The sequence below is a fragment of the Carcharhinus amblyrhynchos genome, chromosome 14 (genome assembly GCF_965287045.1).
Source record: "Carcharhinus amblyrhynchos chromosome 14, sCarAmb.v2.hapA, whole genome shotgun sequence".
NCBI classification, from domain to species: Eukaryota; Metazoa; Chordata; class Chondrichthyes; order Carcharhiniformes; family Carcharhinidae; genus Carcharhinus; species Carcharhinus amblyrhynchos.
In genome coordinates this window covers 29,690,925-29,706,278 of record NC_137337.1, presented here as the reverse complement: position 1 = coordinate 29,706,278, position 15,354 = coordinate 29,690,925, and the positions used below count along the sequence as shown (strand labels likewise).

General features: G+C 42.5%; 1 protein-coding gene across 5 annotated transcripts in view; it reads left to right on the top strand.

Moving 5' to 3' along the window:
- The window catches only part of LOC145352539 (ena/VASP-like protein), a 219,558-nt gene that overhangs the window by 83,283 nt on the left and 120,921 nt on the right, over positions 1–15,354 (top strand). The window contains exon 1 of one of the 5 annotated variants that reach the window (XM_080202521.1): positions 1,097–1,212. The exons of the other annotated variants lie outside the window; for them this stretch is intronic. Within the exon in view, the coding sequence (XP_080058647.1) occupies positions 1,199–1,212 (14 nt within the window). The 5' untranslated portion in view covers positions 1,097–1,198. Of the gene's footprint in view, positions 1–1,096; positions 1,213–15,354 lie in introns of those variants that run through there. 5 annotated transcript variants of the gene reach the window in all.

The window sequence follows — 15,354 nt, the reverse complement described above, 5'->3', positions numbered from 1 at the left end:
CTTTGACAATGGTCCACTTACTTTGTCCCTCAGCAAGAACAGACCATTGCCTCATAGGAATTAACTGCATTGAAGAATCCCAAATCCTTGGCAGAATGTTACCATCAGCATTGATGGAATATCTGTCAGTGGCAGGATTGGACACTAACGGGTGTTGACACTCCCACAGGAGAGGAAATTGATTTTTAAAATACCAAAATAGTTGTTTTAAAGCCATTACTCTGCAATTTTGTAATAGATTTTTGGACAGAGCCCAGTATCCCAGTCATTGCTTTTAAATGATGTTGCAATGGATATTTTAAACCACCACATGGCAGTTAACAGAATTATTGTACAGCTTCATATATTGTATTCTATCATGGGTTATTCTATGCTGTCTTAAGTAATTGATAAAACACACTGTGGTCTTTATCATTTTTCTGCGTGGAGAAGGAGTGAATATCTGATTCATCATCAATCTTGTCTTCCATGGAGTTACAGCTACTCATAGATTGGATTATTATTAGACATTATGTGACAGCTAGGACTAAACCATTGGATTTTCTGGCTACAGAATGCTAGCAATCATGTGTGTTGCTTGTGGACCAAAACATGTGTACTTAAGTATAATCTCCCATTTAACTGTTGACATTTCCCTTGGCATGATCAGACAGTTATTCCATTCAGCTTGCAGAGTACTTATTTAGACTTGTGCATCTCCAGAAATCTGTTTGGAAAAAAACTGTGGAATTCACAAGGGCATGCATCAATTATGCAGAAATGGAGGAATACAGTCACAGTGTCAGGAATGAATCAAAGTTGACGAGTGGTATGTTGAATAAATACTTTCAAAGCTTATGAATCGTGGTCAATGATTGTGTGGGTGAATCCAATCCACATCAGGCTATTTTGGTTGGAATTGTAAATCCATAAAATCAGATGCATGGTTACACACAACAACGCAGGACCAAAGAGTTTCTCTTCCCTTTTCTGTTACCTCAATGAGGTTTTTTTTCGCTTCTTAATGAAGTCCGACTTCCTGTTACTTTCTTTTACTTCCTTTTTCCTGCTTCGTTGCTTGACTTGTAGAAGCTGCAAAAATCGTGCCTCTTAAGTGGAAATAAATAAGTAGAGTGTTTAGTTGGAGGTTGAATGTGATGCTAGTTATGTCTGACTGACAACTTGCTGCAATACGAAAAGAAGCCTTAAAACAGCTCAGATGATGTCAGCTGGGTGAGTGAACACACCGAAACATTCATTTATTTTCATTGTAACTAAAATGATTTAATCTTTCAGAACATAAATCCTTTGTTGCCCCAGATTCTGCACAAATGATGATAGCAAGTTAATCAGCTGTTGGATCTCTGTAAATTAGCATTTACCCTCCATATCTTTATCAATCTTTCTTCTGTTTGGCAACATTTGTACACGTATATCTAATTTTTCCAGCACTTAAAAAATATATATTTTCTAGCATATCACTACCAATGTACCAATGAGCTGACCCAAAAATAACAACGCCATTAAAGCCAAATATCTTATTTTGCCTTAATCAATTATCTTTTTTTAAAAAAATAATGATCTTGGCAAGGATTACAGGCCCTCCAGAACATACTCATCATTAACTTGCTCCTATCATTTGTGCTGAATCTGGGCCAATAAAGGATTTATGTTCTGAAAGATTAACCATGCCCCCAATCCCCCAGCCAGGATTTTCCAGTCCCGCTACAGTGAATGGAGATTTGGCTGAGTGCCAAATTCTCCATTCTCGCCAGCAGCGGGTTGTGAATTTCAGCCAATACCATTGCAGTCCCAGAATGAATGCAGATACCCAGAAGCATTTAGTGATGTTGATAAAACAGTTGTGCTTCTGTATATCGAGAAGGGAAGGAAATCATGTGAGTGTTGAAAGAATCTTCTATTTCTCAGACCAAAGAAGTCTGATGCACAGTGCCAGGGGAAAGAAATGCTTTAAGTGTTTTAAATACACAGTTAAAACCAAGGGTATAAGTGATACTTCCCCAGTACCAGTCAGGTCTCTGGCACTCCACTCCACTCCAGTTGTAGAATACACTGCAGAATTTCACATTTGCTGCAGCTACATGTCACAGCCGGTGAGTTTGTGAACACTGCCTCTCTCTGAGGCTGCAGCAGTAGGGTTATAGCTGATGCTGCAGAGAAGCAAAGGTATGCACAGCTCTTTACTGGCTGCAGCAACATGCATGACATGAACTAGAAAAACAATTTTTCACTTCCACTGAGCGAGCTATTCCACTGTCCTTAACCAGGCCTGAAATATTGCACAGGGTGCAATGATGTATTCAGTTCCTCGGTCTCAGGATGTTCTACATTTGTGAAAAACTTGCTGTAATTCACATATTTTGCTCAGTTGGAGCATTTTACCTAATGAAAATGCACATGAATGTGTCATTATTTTTCAGTGCTGGAGTTTCCAGCGTTGTGGGGGAGTGTTTTGTTATCGTAGAGGATTTACTGACAAATCAGTATTTTTCAGTACTTCCAGCACTTTTATGCTTAATTGCAGTTCTTGGGCAACAAAGCGTGTCACACAGTAATGCTTTATTGGCCGTGAATGAAGGTTAAGAATGTGAATTTTGACTCGCGATCTTCTGCACCTGATCTTCCCAGGATGCTGATGACTTTTAGGTTCAACAGGTTTATTTGGTAGCAAAAGCCACTAGCTTTTGGAGTGCTGCTCCTTCATCAGGTGAGTGGGAGTTCTGTTCACAAACAGGGCATAAAGACACAAACTCAATTTACAAAATAATGGTTGGAATGTGAGTCTTTACAGGTAATCAAATCTTAAAGGTACAGATAATGTGAGAGGAGAGAGCATTAAGCACAGGTTAAAGAGATGTGTATTATCTCCAGCCGGGACAGTTAGTGAGATTTTGCAAGCCCAGGCAAGTCGTGGGGGTTACAGATAACTGTCCTGTATGTTCCATGAACTCATTTTTTACACTTTTGCTGCATATTTGGTTTGGCCAATATTCATGAAGATTATATCGACTCCTCGCTGCTATCCAGTTCCTTGCTACTCCCATCTGTGCCTCTGTATGCAGTGGCCAGGAATGTGATGGGATACTCTCCATTTGGCTGGATAAATGCAGCCCCAATAATTCTCAGGAAGCTTGACACCGTACAGGACAAAGGCAGCCCACTTGATTTGTATCCCATTCACCAACTTAAACGTTCATTCCCTGAGCCACTCACATAGTGGGAACAGTGTGTACAATGTAGAAGATGTGCTGCAACAGCTTGCCAAGCCTCCTTCAATGGCACCTTCCAAACCTGCACCCTCTACTACCTGTCCCAGAAGGACAAGGGCATGAGACGCAAGGGAACACCACCACCTGAAAGTTCCCCTCCAAGCCAGACCCCCAGCCTCACTTTGAACAAAATCACCATTCCTTCAATGCCGCTGGATTAAAATCCTGGAACTCCCTTCCTAACAGGACCCCAGGTATACCTACCACAGGTAGATTGCAGCAGTTCCAGAGAGCAGCTCACCACCACCTTCTCAAGGGCAATTAGAGATGAGCAACAAATGCTGGTGATGCCTTCATTCTACAAAAGAGTAAGATAGTAAAATTGAAAGATAATCAGATGGTTTAATATAATATAGAATTTGTGATTGTGTGGGGGCAGCTTAAGGATTGGTCTGGATTTTAGTCATCCTCCTTTTCCTTGCCCTGTAACTGCAACTCAGTTGTCTTGGAGTGACAGTGTATCAGTTTGCGCTTTGCAAACCTGGATTGGGCAGTTTTTTTGGGACACATGATAAGTGCAAGTAGCCTGGAGTACTGTGCACTGCAGCTGCTTATTTCCTTCATTTCTGAGTTGCAGAACAGCCTTGCACAGTTTGCTCTGTACACCTGTTCAGCTGGATAATGCAGTCATTGTTATCTCCGGGGTTTCATTTTGGTTATCACTGAGCACGGGGAGCAATTTCTCAGAATTCCTTTCTCCTTTAATTGGCTGTGGGAAATTATATGGCAGTTTGAGTGTGGGGAATATTGCAGTTCACTTGTCTGGTTGCAGCACTGCTGAATGGGTCAGACTCAATGGACCAGCTTGCCTTTTCCTGTCTGCCTTTTTCATATTGAGTTGTAGAGTCGTACAGTTGCCCATTGAGTCTGCACCGACAATAACTACCACTGAAGGCGCACTAATCCCATTTTCCAGCACTTGTCCCATATCCTTAAACGTCATAATGTTTCAATTGCTCATCCAAATATGTTTTTAAAGATTCTAGCCTGCACTACCTTCCCAAGCCGTGCGTTCCAGATTCCCACCATTCACTCAGTGGTTTGTTTTTTCACAAATCTCTTCTGAATCTCCTGCCCTGTCGTGATTGACCTCTGAACCATGGAGAAACAGCTTCTTCCTACTCACCCTGTCCATACCCCTCGTAATCTTATTCACCTCGATCATTTTCCACCTTAGCCTTTTCTGCTTTAAAGAAAACAATCCAAGCCTATCCAGTCTCTCTTTATAGCTCAAATGCTTCATCCCAGGCAATCTCCTCTGTACCCCCGAGAGCAATCATATCCTCCCGACAGTGAGGTGTGACCAGAACTGCACATAGTACTCTAGCTGTGGCCTAACCAATGTTCTGTGTAACTTCAACATTACCTCCTTGCTCTTTTATACTCTGTGCTATGATTGGTAAAAACAAGTGTCCCATGTGCCTTCTTAACTATCCTATTCATCTGCTCTGCCATCTTCAGGGATCTGTGAATGAGTACCCCAAGATCCATCTTTTCCTCTGAGCTTCCTAGTATCTTGCCATTCATTATATACTCCCTTGTTTTGTCACTTCTTCCGAAGCGCATGGAGGTTAAATGCCATCTGCCACTTCTCTGCCCATCTGACCAATTCATCTATGTCTTCCTGTAATCTACAACTGTTAACCACCAGACTAATCTTGGTATCATCTGCAAACTTGCTTATCATTCCCCCCACATTGTCATCTATAGCATTTATATAACAAACAATAAAGGGGCCCAGCAGTGAACCTTGTGGTACGCCACTGGACATCTGCCTCCAGCCACTCAAACAGCCTTTCACCACCTCACTTTGTGTCCTATTACTTTGGCCAGATCCGGCCTTATTTTCACAAAATCTACCTTTCCCCAATCCAAAGCCATCTTTTGCAGGCCATCTTTCTGCTTGTCCATAATCAACTTGAACCGTACCGTGCTGTGTTCCCTATCATTAAAATGCTATCCTACTGCCACTTATCCAGCTTTGATCCCCAGAACCAAATCCAGCACTATGTCATTCTTTGGGCCTTCTATGTATTAATACAAAAAAAACTCTCCTGGAAAACATTGCAAGAAATCCATCCCCTCTATACCTTTTACACCAGGACTATGCTAATTTATGTTGGGGAAGTTGAAATCCCCTAGTATAATTATTTGATTATTATCCTTATACACCTCAGTATATTCCCTAGGGACAAGTGAATGTGAAATAAAACTATTATACAGACAAAGAGATCGAGCCAACAAATCAATGGATAGGTTAAGGTTTCAGGTAGAGACGCTTCTTAGAACTCAGAACCTTTGTGAAATATTAAGCTATCTTTTCTGTTTTCACCTGCTGACAGATCAGCTGTGCATACTATGCAGAGATAGGGTAAATAGGAAGGCACTTTTCCATAAGTAGAGGGGTCAATAACCGAGGGGCAGAGATTTAAGGTAATAGATAGAAGGCTAAGAGGGGAGTTGCGGAGAAATGTTTTCACTCAGAAGTTGGTGGGAGTCTGGAACTCACTGCCTGAAAGGATGGTGAAGCCAGAAACTCTCATAATATTGAAGAAGTGTTAAGATATTCATTTCTGCTGCCATAACTTCTAAGGCTACAGATCAAGTGCTGGAGAATGGGACCAGTGTAGTCAGATCTTTGTTGGCCAGCATGGACACGATGGACTGAATGGCCTACTTCCATGCTGCAAATGTCTATGAACCTGTGTATTCACACCAGTTTGTATATTTCCATTTTTCAGCATTTCTAGTTTTTGACAATCTGTTTCTGCTGTTTATTCTCAAATATGCAAAAACTCAAATAATATTGCTTAATTCACAAGAAAAATGGCTTGTCAACTTACCAACTTAATGTCATGTAAGAAAAGAAAACAAACTTGAGCCTGATGATTTGTTCTATGAAAGCACAATTCTCTTGTGGTTAGAAGGCTGCTGCAACATGAGGCACATTGACCTCAAACTGCATCTAAAATAGCTGCTAAAGCAGGACTATAGCACTAAGGTATGTGAACAATATAGTATCAGGAATGAAACTTGGGTTAATTTGCATTTTATTAAAGGACGTAATAATAGATTAGGCAAAAGTTCCACATAAAATCCATACAGTGCAGAAAAGGTCATTCAGCCCATCGAGTTTGCACCGATAACAATCCTACCCAAGCTCTATCCCTGTAACCCTATGTATTTATGCTGCTAATCCTCTGACACTAAGCATGGCCAATCAACCTAACCTGCATATCTTTAGACTGTGGAAGGAAACCAGAGCAACTTGAGGAAACCCGTGCAGACACAGGGAGATTGTGCAAACTCCACACGAGGCCAGAATTGAACCCACGTCCCTGGCTCTGTGAGGCAGCAGTGCTAACCACTGTGCCACCGTGCTGCCCCTGTTTAACTTGTTAGTCATAAAGTTGTTAGTCAAAGTATATTCTGCAGCTCTAATTAGCACATTGCCAGAAAAGTTTCAAAAAACATATCTGAAATAAGGTCAATAAAAAGTAATCTTTACGACTCATGACTCCAAATTCTTAAAGGACACTGGCCTTTTTTGGGTATTTTTCAGGCTAATAATTTATAAAAATGCAGAATTAACTCATGTTTAGTCAGAAATCTTTTTCAGGAACTTTCAGGGAAGTGTCAATTCCTGGGCAGGCTCATCATATTTTTGCACAGTGTGAATAAACACTTGCAACAATAAACCAGAACAGATGCAAAGTTGTTAAAGGTCCCACAGAATGATGCATGTCAGGGGACTACATTTGTAACCAACCCGTAGTTCTGAGGTTCACCAATGCTTGATATGCAGCTTCGAAAGAGTGGACGTGACTTTCTTCTGAAAGCTGCCCATAACAAGCTGATACTCTGTGAACTTTTGAACTCAGTCGGTGAAATAGATGGACCCAAGTCGCCAGCAGTCCAGATTTTAAGAATAAAGCTCAATGGGAAATCTAGCACCTATATATCCTGCACCTGATGGAATGTTGTGTCATTTTGGATGTCCAAAGAGGTTCTTCCATATCGCCATGGTAACTGAACATCCTGAACTATGATGATGTAATCACCTGAAAGGAGAATAAAAATAAAATTCAACTCATTTTACTTAAAGACATCAAATTACCAATAGTGGCAGCTAAAAGTCATGCCTCACAAATTTGTTTGAATTTTCTGAGGGTGTGACAAAAATGATTGACAAGGGAAGGGTTGTGGATGTTGTCTACATGGATTTCAGTAAAGCATTTGATAAGGTCCCTCATGGCAGGCTGGTGCAAAAGGTTAAATCACACGGAATCAAGGGTGAACTAGCTAGATGGATTTAGAACTAGGTTGGCCATAGAAGACAGAGGGTAGCAGTGGGGGTGGTGTTTTTTTTGATTGGAGGTCTGTGACTAGTGGTGTTCCGCAGGGCTCTGTATTGATTCCTCTGCTATTTGTGATCTATATAAATGATTTGGAAGAAGATGTAGCTGGTCTGATTGGTAAGTTTGCGGATGACACAAAGATTGCTGGAATTGCAAATAGTGTTGAACATTGTCAGAGAATACAGCAGGATATAGGTAGACTGGAAAATTGGGCGGAGAAATTTAATCCAGATAAATGCAAAGTGATGCATGTCGATAGATCTAATGCAGGGGGGAGCTATACAATAAATGGCAGAACCATCAGGAGTATAGACACACAGAGGGATCTGGATGTGCAAATCCACAGATCCTTAAAGGTGGCAACACACATGGAAAAGGTGGTGAAGAAGGCATATGGCATGCTTGCCTTTATTGGACAGGGCATAGAGTATAAAAGTTAGCATATGATGTTGCAGTTATATAGAATGGTGGTTAAACCACATTTGGAATACTACATCCAGTTCTGGTCACCACACTACCAGAAGGACGTGGAGGCTTTGGAGAGAGTGCAGAAAGGGTTAAACAGGATGTTACTTGATGTGGAGGGTCTTTGCTACGAGGTGAGATTGAGTGAACTAGGGTTGTTCTCCCTGGAAAGTCGGAGGTTGAGGGCGACCTAATAGAAGTTTATAAAATTATGAAGGGCATAGATAGGGTAAACAGTTGGAAACTTTTTCCCAGATCGGAAATGACAAACGCAAGGGGCTCACAAGTTCAAGGTAAGGGGGGGCAAGGTTCAGTACAGATATGCGGGGGACGTATTTTACACAGAGGGTGGTGGGGGCCTGGAATGCACTACCAAGCAAGGTGGTTGAGGCAGACATGCTAGGATCATTTAAGACTTACCTAGATAGCACATGAACAGACAGGGAATAGAGGGATACAAACAGATGGTCTAGTTAGGAACACATGATCGGTGCAGGCTTGGAGGGCCAAAGGGCCTGTTCCTGTGCTGTATTGTTCTTTGTAAAGGGTGTAAAGATGTTGTGCTAATGTTCCATGGCACTGGGAATGAGCACAGTAAGAAGTCTCACCACACCAGGTTAAAGTCCAACAGGTTTATTTGGTAGCAAAATTTGGCATCTCCACATCATTGGGAATGAGCACATGGGATTGCAATTTATTGAACATTTTCAGTCTTCAGTTAAACTGTTACCTAAAGAATGTTGAAAACTTGAACACTATCTTCTTGGACAGTTTCCTGGAGGATTGATAATCCTCTTCATTTCTCTCCTCATTTTTCAGTTGTCTTAGCTTTCAGTTCATTTTCCTTCTGTTTCCAATGCCAGAATATCTTTCCTTGCTGTAGTGCAATGATCAGAATTATGCATAGTTGCCCTGGACTAATCCCTCGTACAGACTGGGATTTGTGCTGCATTGCTCTGGCAGAGGTTTGAATGTTTTCAAAAAGGGCGTGAAAGTTTCTGTGCTCAGCAGTTTTTCAGTTTGCTGTGGTAGGATCTGGGTTCGTGCCTCTAATTCATCAAAGCACCAAGTCCTAATCTTGGTTTAGCTACTCAGGGAAGTGAGTTGGTGAGAAAAGTAGCAGTGAACTGAGGTGGGTCGTGGCTTCTGCAGTGAAGTAAAGGAAGAGAAACGCAGCAGCCGAGTACACACTTGAGACAGGGCACACACTTGGGAACCAGCAAGTTGAGAGTCACGTTTCAGAGATCTGTTCTCCAGTTAGTGCTTGGCGCTGCGAAACCTGACATGTAAGGAAGAGCTTTAAAATGGGGAATTACAAAAGTTCCACTTTTCGAACTAAATCTGTTCAATTTCAAGAACTTGAATGGACCATTGAGGGCGGAGTCCCTTTTTATTCAAGAACCTGGCCAGAGGGCGAAACTACCCCAGCTTGTTAGTGAGACATGGCCAATATTTAAAGATGCACATATTAAGATTGGGGAAATTTGACTGCAGAATTGGTTTTGTTCAGTTCAACCAGACATTTGACATGGAGAAAACCCCTCGATTTGAATACAAATCGCTTGAGCTACTGAGAAATGCATAGGGAGTTTTTGTTTGCTGGATGCGGAAGGCTGTCAGTTTCCCCTGAGGGATATGTTTTACTGGAAATCATGGATCTGTACAGTATAGAAATAGGCCATTTTACTGATGATGTTTGGACTGACTCTGCAAGAGCAATCCTAAAAATATCCTCACTGTCCTACTTATGTCCATTCCACATATTCTCCAGTAAATCTTCTCTTAGCTTTCTTTCCTCCAATGGAAAAGACCCGATGTCTCATCTGTCCTCATAACTATAATTTCTCATCATTGCTATCATCTTGGTGAGTCTATATTGTGTGCTTCCCATGATATCAATGGCCCTTGTCTAGTGAAGTGCCATTACACTTTAAACATGGCCTTCTTATTCCCTTGTATAAACCCACCATTATGTCTTCTTTTTGTTGCACTTCATGTATCAATAATGAAACCCCAAAATGCCATTGGCCTTTCTGATACTTGTCTTTACTGGCAGGTTCACTCACAAGGGATTACATATTGGAACTCCGAGACCTTGTTCCCCTCGGCACCCTCCATTTTGTGGACTCTTGTGAAGACTTTGGGGTCTTGGCTGCAGAGCTGGCAAGAACCTGACATCACCTCTGTTTGGGAAGGCCCACTGCATCTTGTGCCACTCAGGCACTTGACAGGCCTGTGGCCCCAGGGAGGGTAGTTCTGCCCACTGAGGGCTGTCAAAGGCCAGCAGCTCTCCTTCATGCGGCAGTGCCATCAGGGAGGAGGTGGCTGCTGCTGGCACAACACCCACCCAAGACCCAGAATCATCGCTGGATTCCAGACAAGAGATGAGTGATGGTGGGATGGGGGAGGAGATCATGAGGGAGGAGTGAGGGGCGTCAGCAGCTAGGGCAACAGGGTGGCTCTCAGCATACCCAATGCCAGGTCCCTCTATCAGGCACCAAGTGCTTTTGAATATGGAAGCACATCGGAGCCCACAAATGCCAGGTTTTGCTTATCGTGATCCCATGAATAGCAAGCATCCAGCTTTCCACTGGTTTAATATTAGTGGCAGCAGGGTGAGATCCCAAAGTGGGCATAACTTGCACACTTAGGGGAATCAATTGCTGGCAGGGTGAGTAGGCCATCCATAGGCCTTGCTGCCTTAAACACAATCAGGGTGGAGGCGAGAAGTTGGAGGATCGCTACTCCCCACTCTCCCGCATGAAATGTCACCCACTAAGCTCTGCCCATTGTGTATATACTTCCACCTACCATCCCTCTAAATATGTTCTGTTTGCTAAAATCCCTAGTTTTGCAACATAATCAAATTTCAGTATTGTGCTTCTTAGTTGATTTATTATTATCACGTGTATTGGTATGTAGTGAAAAGTATTGTTTCTTGCTCGCTACACAGGCAAAACATCCTGTTCATAGATTACATAGGGGAAAAGGAAAGGTGGGGTGCAGAATATAATGTCACTGTCATAGCTAGGGAGTAGAGAAAGATCAATCTAATATATGGCAGATCCATTCAAAAGTCTGATGGAAAGAAGCTATTCTTGAATCAGTTGGTATGTGTTCTCAGACTTTTGTGTCTTTTTCCTGATGGAAGAAGATGGAAGTGAGAATGTCAGGAGTGTGTGTGGTTCTTGGTTATACTGGCTACTTTGTCAAGGCAGCGGGAAATGTAAATGGAGTCAGTGGATGGGAGGCTGGTTTGCGTGATGGACTGGGCTTCATTCACAGCCCTTTCTAGTTTCTTGCAGTCTTGGTCAGAGAAAAAGCCATACCAAGCTGTGATATATCTGGAAAGGATGTTTCTATGGTGCATCTGTAAAAATAGCTGAGCGTCGTAATGGACATGCCATATTTCCTTAGCCTTCTGAGAATTAGAGGCATTGGTGGGATTTCGTAACTATAGGGTCAGCATGGAGGGACCAGGACAGGTTGTTGGTGATCTGGACATCTAGAAACTTGAAGCCCTCGACCATTTCCACTTCATCCTTTGCGATGTATTTCACTATATCCTTTGCGATGTATTTCACTACATCCTTTGTGATATATATCATACACGTTTTATTTGATCAACCCCATTTTTCTCTCATTTTAGGCGATGCTTAATTAAGATTTCCCTATAATCCAACAATTCATACTTCAATATTTCAGTCTGTCTCGGTGAAAGATAAGCTCATATCCCATTTAAAATAGTGTTGCACCATTGCACTCTATTGTGGAAAAATATAATGTCCCCATTGTTTATCCAACAGAAGGAATTTTTCAATTGCAAGCAATAATAAGAACTTACTTCAGAAAATAAACAAAAGGAAAAAGTTTAATAAAGAAACTTCATTACTCCAATGCCTGTGGCCACACCTTGGGCCATACAAGCTCCCCCAATTCCCAAATTGCTCCTTTTTTACACAAAGTCAGCTGGTCAGCTGACTGCCACATCATTTTACCTTTGGTTACATTGTCTATTTGGTCAGTTGACCCTCATAGCATCTTACCATTGGTTACATTATAACAGATTCCAGTGTTATCATTGGTTACATTCTAATACTAATGGGTGCTTTTTCTGCAGACCTTTAAAGTGTGGGTTAGTTGAACTAGTTAAATTAGTTGCTGCTGTGCAAACGACCCAACCACAATGGTGTGGTTTCCTTTTGCCTTGTTCAATGTGATGACGCCGTGTTTTTAAAGGCTATTAACATCGATATATTTGATCAACTCCCAGACAGCCATCTGCAACCACGAGCACTGTGTTTCATGGTGTAAACTGTTGGTTACATTGCTGGCTTGCTAGGAGCCACTGAGAAATAACAAGAGGTAGATACAATCATGTGAATTAGTATTAAACATTACTGTGTTATTCATTAATTATGGGAATGGCCTACACAGTACGGTGATTCAGCATAGCATCCCATTTAAGTCCAGTCTGAAAAGATGGTAATTTAATTCAGCCCTCCCGTAAAAGTCCCTTGTGATGTGAACGTGGACTCATAACGTACGTGAGCATCTGAGATGCAAATGTCGTTTCTGGCAGGTATGCAGGCAGATTGGTATTTCCTGTTTCTGTCTTGATTTGTATCCCATGTTTTGCTATTGAGTAACATGACCTATTAGAACAATAGGGAGAGCTGAAAATACTCAATGGCTAAGGCAGCATCCTCTGGAGGGGGACCAAGGGCTTGATTTTCAGGAGGGTTCCAGAGCCATTTAAAAATGGTAGGCAGAATTGTAGAATTCCTAAGCCCATTCTCAGGGCCCTCCAATTTTTGGTGGTGTGGGATAAGGGTGCAGGAAGCACACCCATCCCCTACACTATGGACCTGACTGGCTCCATTGTGGGCTATCTCTTAGTTTCTGCAGCATTTGTGGAGTGGGGCAAGCTTCTCCCATGATTCGCAGTTTGCAGCCCCTCAGAGGAGTTATGAACCACAGTCTGGATTGGGGAACCTTTTGAAAGGTAAGGTCAGTAGGTCTCACCCACCCACCCCATGGCCCTCATATGCTTCATGCCAAATCATACCCCCTTGTTCACCTCCCTAGCCCCTCACACTCTCCATGGCTACTCATACTCACCATCCCACAGGAAAAAAATGCCTATTGTAGCATCACACAGCTGTCAATCAAGCAAAGTTCTTCTCCGTGCCTATGTCAACAAAGTTAATCCTCTCATGGGGATCTGGGCTCTGTTTATACTACAAGGTAGGTAATGAAAGTATCGGGTGGAATTTTCCAGCCACAACCGTAGCGAGACCAAAACTTCCTGCCCGCGATCAACAGATTTCTAAATGGTACGCCATTGTCCATCCTGCCCTCAATGATTCCCATGGTGGATAGGACCACAAAGTTTACCGTGTGGTTTTATGCCTCAGAGAAGACAACTGAATTCTTGGGTTAATTTGTGAAGGACTTTGAACTCTGGCACACTCTGGGGTGGCACGGCGATGTGGGTATGCCGGCGTTGGACTGGCGTAAACACAGTAAAAAGTCTGACAACACCAGGTTTTAGTCCAACCTATTTATTTGATAATATACTCACAAGCTTTCGAGGGACACCCTCTTCGTCAGGTGAATGGAGAGTTCTGGCCTCAGACAGAGCATATAAAGCACAGACAGTTTAGAGATTACTGATTAGAATGCGAATCTTAGGTCTTGAACAGCAGGTTAGGTGTAAAGATTCGCATTCTAATCAGTAATCTCTAAACTGTCTGTGCTTTATATGCTCTGTCTGAGGCCAGAACTCTCCATTCACCTGACGAAGAGGGTGTCCCTCGAAAGCTTGTGAGTATATTATCAAATAAATAGGTTGGACTAAAACCTGGTGTTGTCAGACTTTTTACTGTGGCACGGCGACACAGTGGTTAGCACTGCTGCCTCACAATGCCAGAGAACTGGGTTCAATTCCAGCCTCGGGTAACCGTCTGTGTTTGCACATTCTACCCATGTCTGCTTAGGTTTCCTCCCAGGGAGTGCAGCGGTTCCCTCCTACACTCCAAAGATGTGCGGGTTAGGTGGATTGGCCATGCTAAATTAACACTGTCATGGGGACTAGCTTGGGTAACTGCATGGAGTTGTGGGAATAGGGCCTGGGTGGGATTGTGGTCGGTGCAGACTCGATTGACCAAATGGCCTCCTTCTGCACTGTAAGGAATCTGTGACCTTTTTTCTTTAAATGGACTGGTTGAGGTTTACTAGTTTGAAATATTTTCAGACCCAGGCTATACCAGTTTAGTGATCGAAATAAACATTGAATTTCTTAGGCGCGTGATGAGGAAGTAGAGGAAGGAGTCTCTGAATAATGTTCGACTCCCACAACCTTGAGTCTAACCTATGGCACTTTGCTTTATGAAAAGTCTGATTAATACTGGAATACTCCTTTTAAAAAAAATCAATCACTGCAGTTTTTCAAAACCTGTGTTCCGCACTCTCTCTCTCTCTCTCTCGAGGTGCCAAAGAATATAATTTTTTATGTTCCTGAGTCCACTTTCCTGTGCTTCTTGGTAGTCTCTTGTGGCAGTGAGAATGATGCATCAGAGCATGCTGCAGTAATGATGGCTGGAACTCCCCCACCCCTGCACGCCACTGCACTTATAGCGGGTGGGTTGCGGACAATGTGAAGGCCCATTGACAGTCGGGTGGGAGTTTTCGACTTTTAGACCAACATGGCCAGAGTATTCTGCCCGACACATCATCATATTTTTATGGTGCACAAGTTCCAGAAATTGGCTCGAGTATCTTTGGCCACCTCATAATTTCTGCTGCTCATGGAAATCAGTGGTGTGACTGAGTTAATGGCACTGTGCTCACCACTTGTAACCCTGTCCTGGAGATAGGGTCACTCGCAAAATGGCCAGGTGACCATCTCTTGAAAGCAATATAAAGGCACTGGATAAGGGTGCAAAAAAGATTTGCAAGACTGCCACCAGAATGTGAAGTTATACCTATTGGAAAAGAATTAAAAAGGCACTAGATGAGGAAGCGGAGGACTATGTGGAGTGGAGGAAACTATTTCTGTTTCAAAAGGAGAATGCTGTGGGTGACCTAATTGAGGTCTTTCAATTATGAAATGTCTAGATAGAATAGAGGTCAGAGAGGTCCTACTTATGGAGAAGAGCAAAACTAGAGTGAAAACTATTAATATCAGACAGTCAGGAAGAGATCAAATACTAAGGCCTGAAGAAACTTTTTTAACCAGAGGGTAATGAGAATCTGGAACT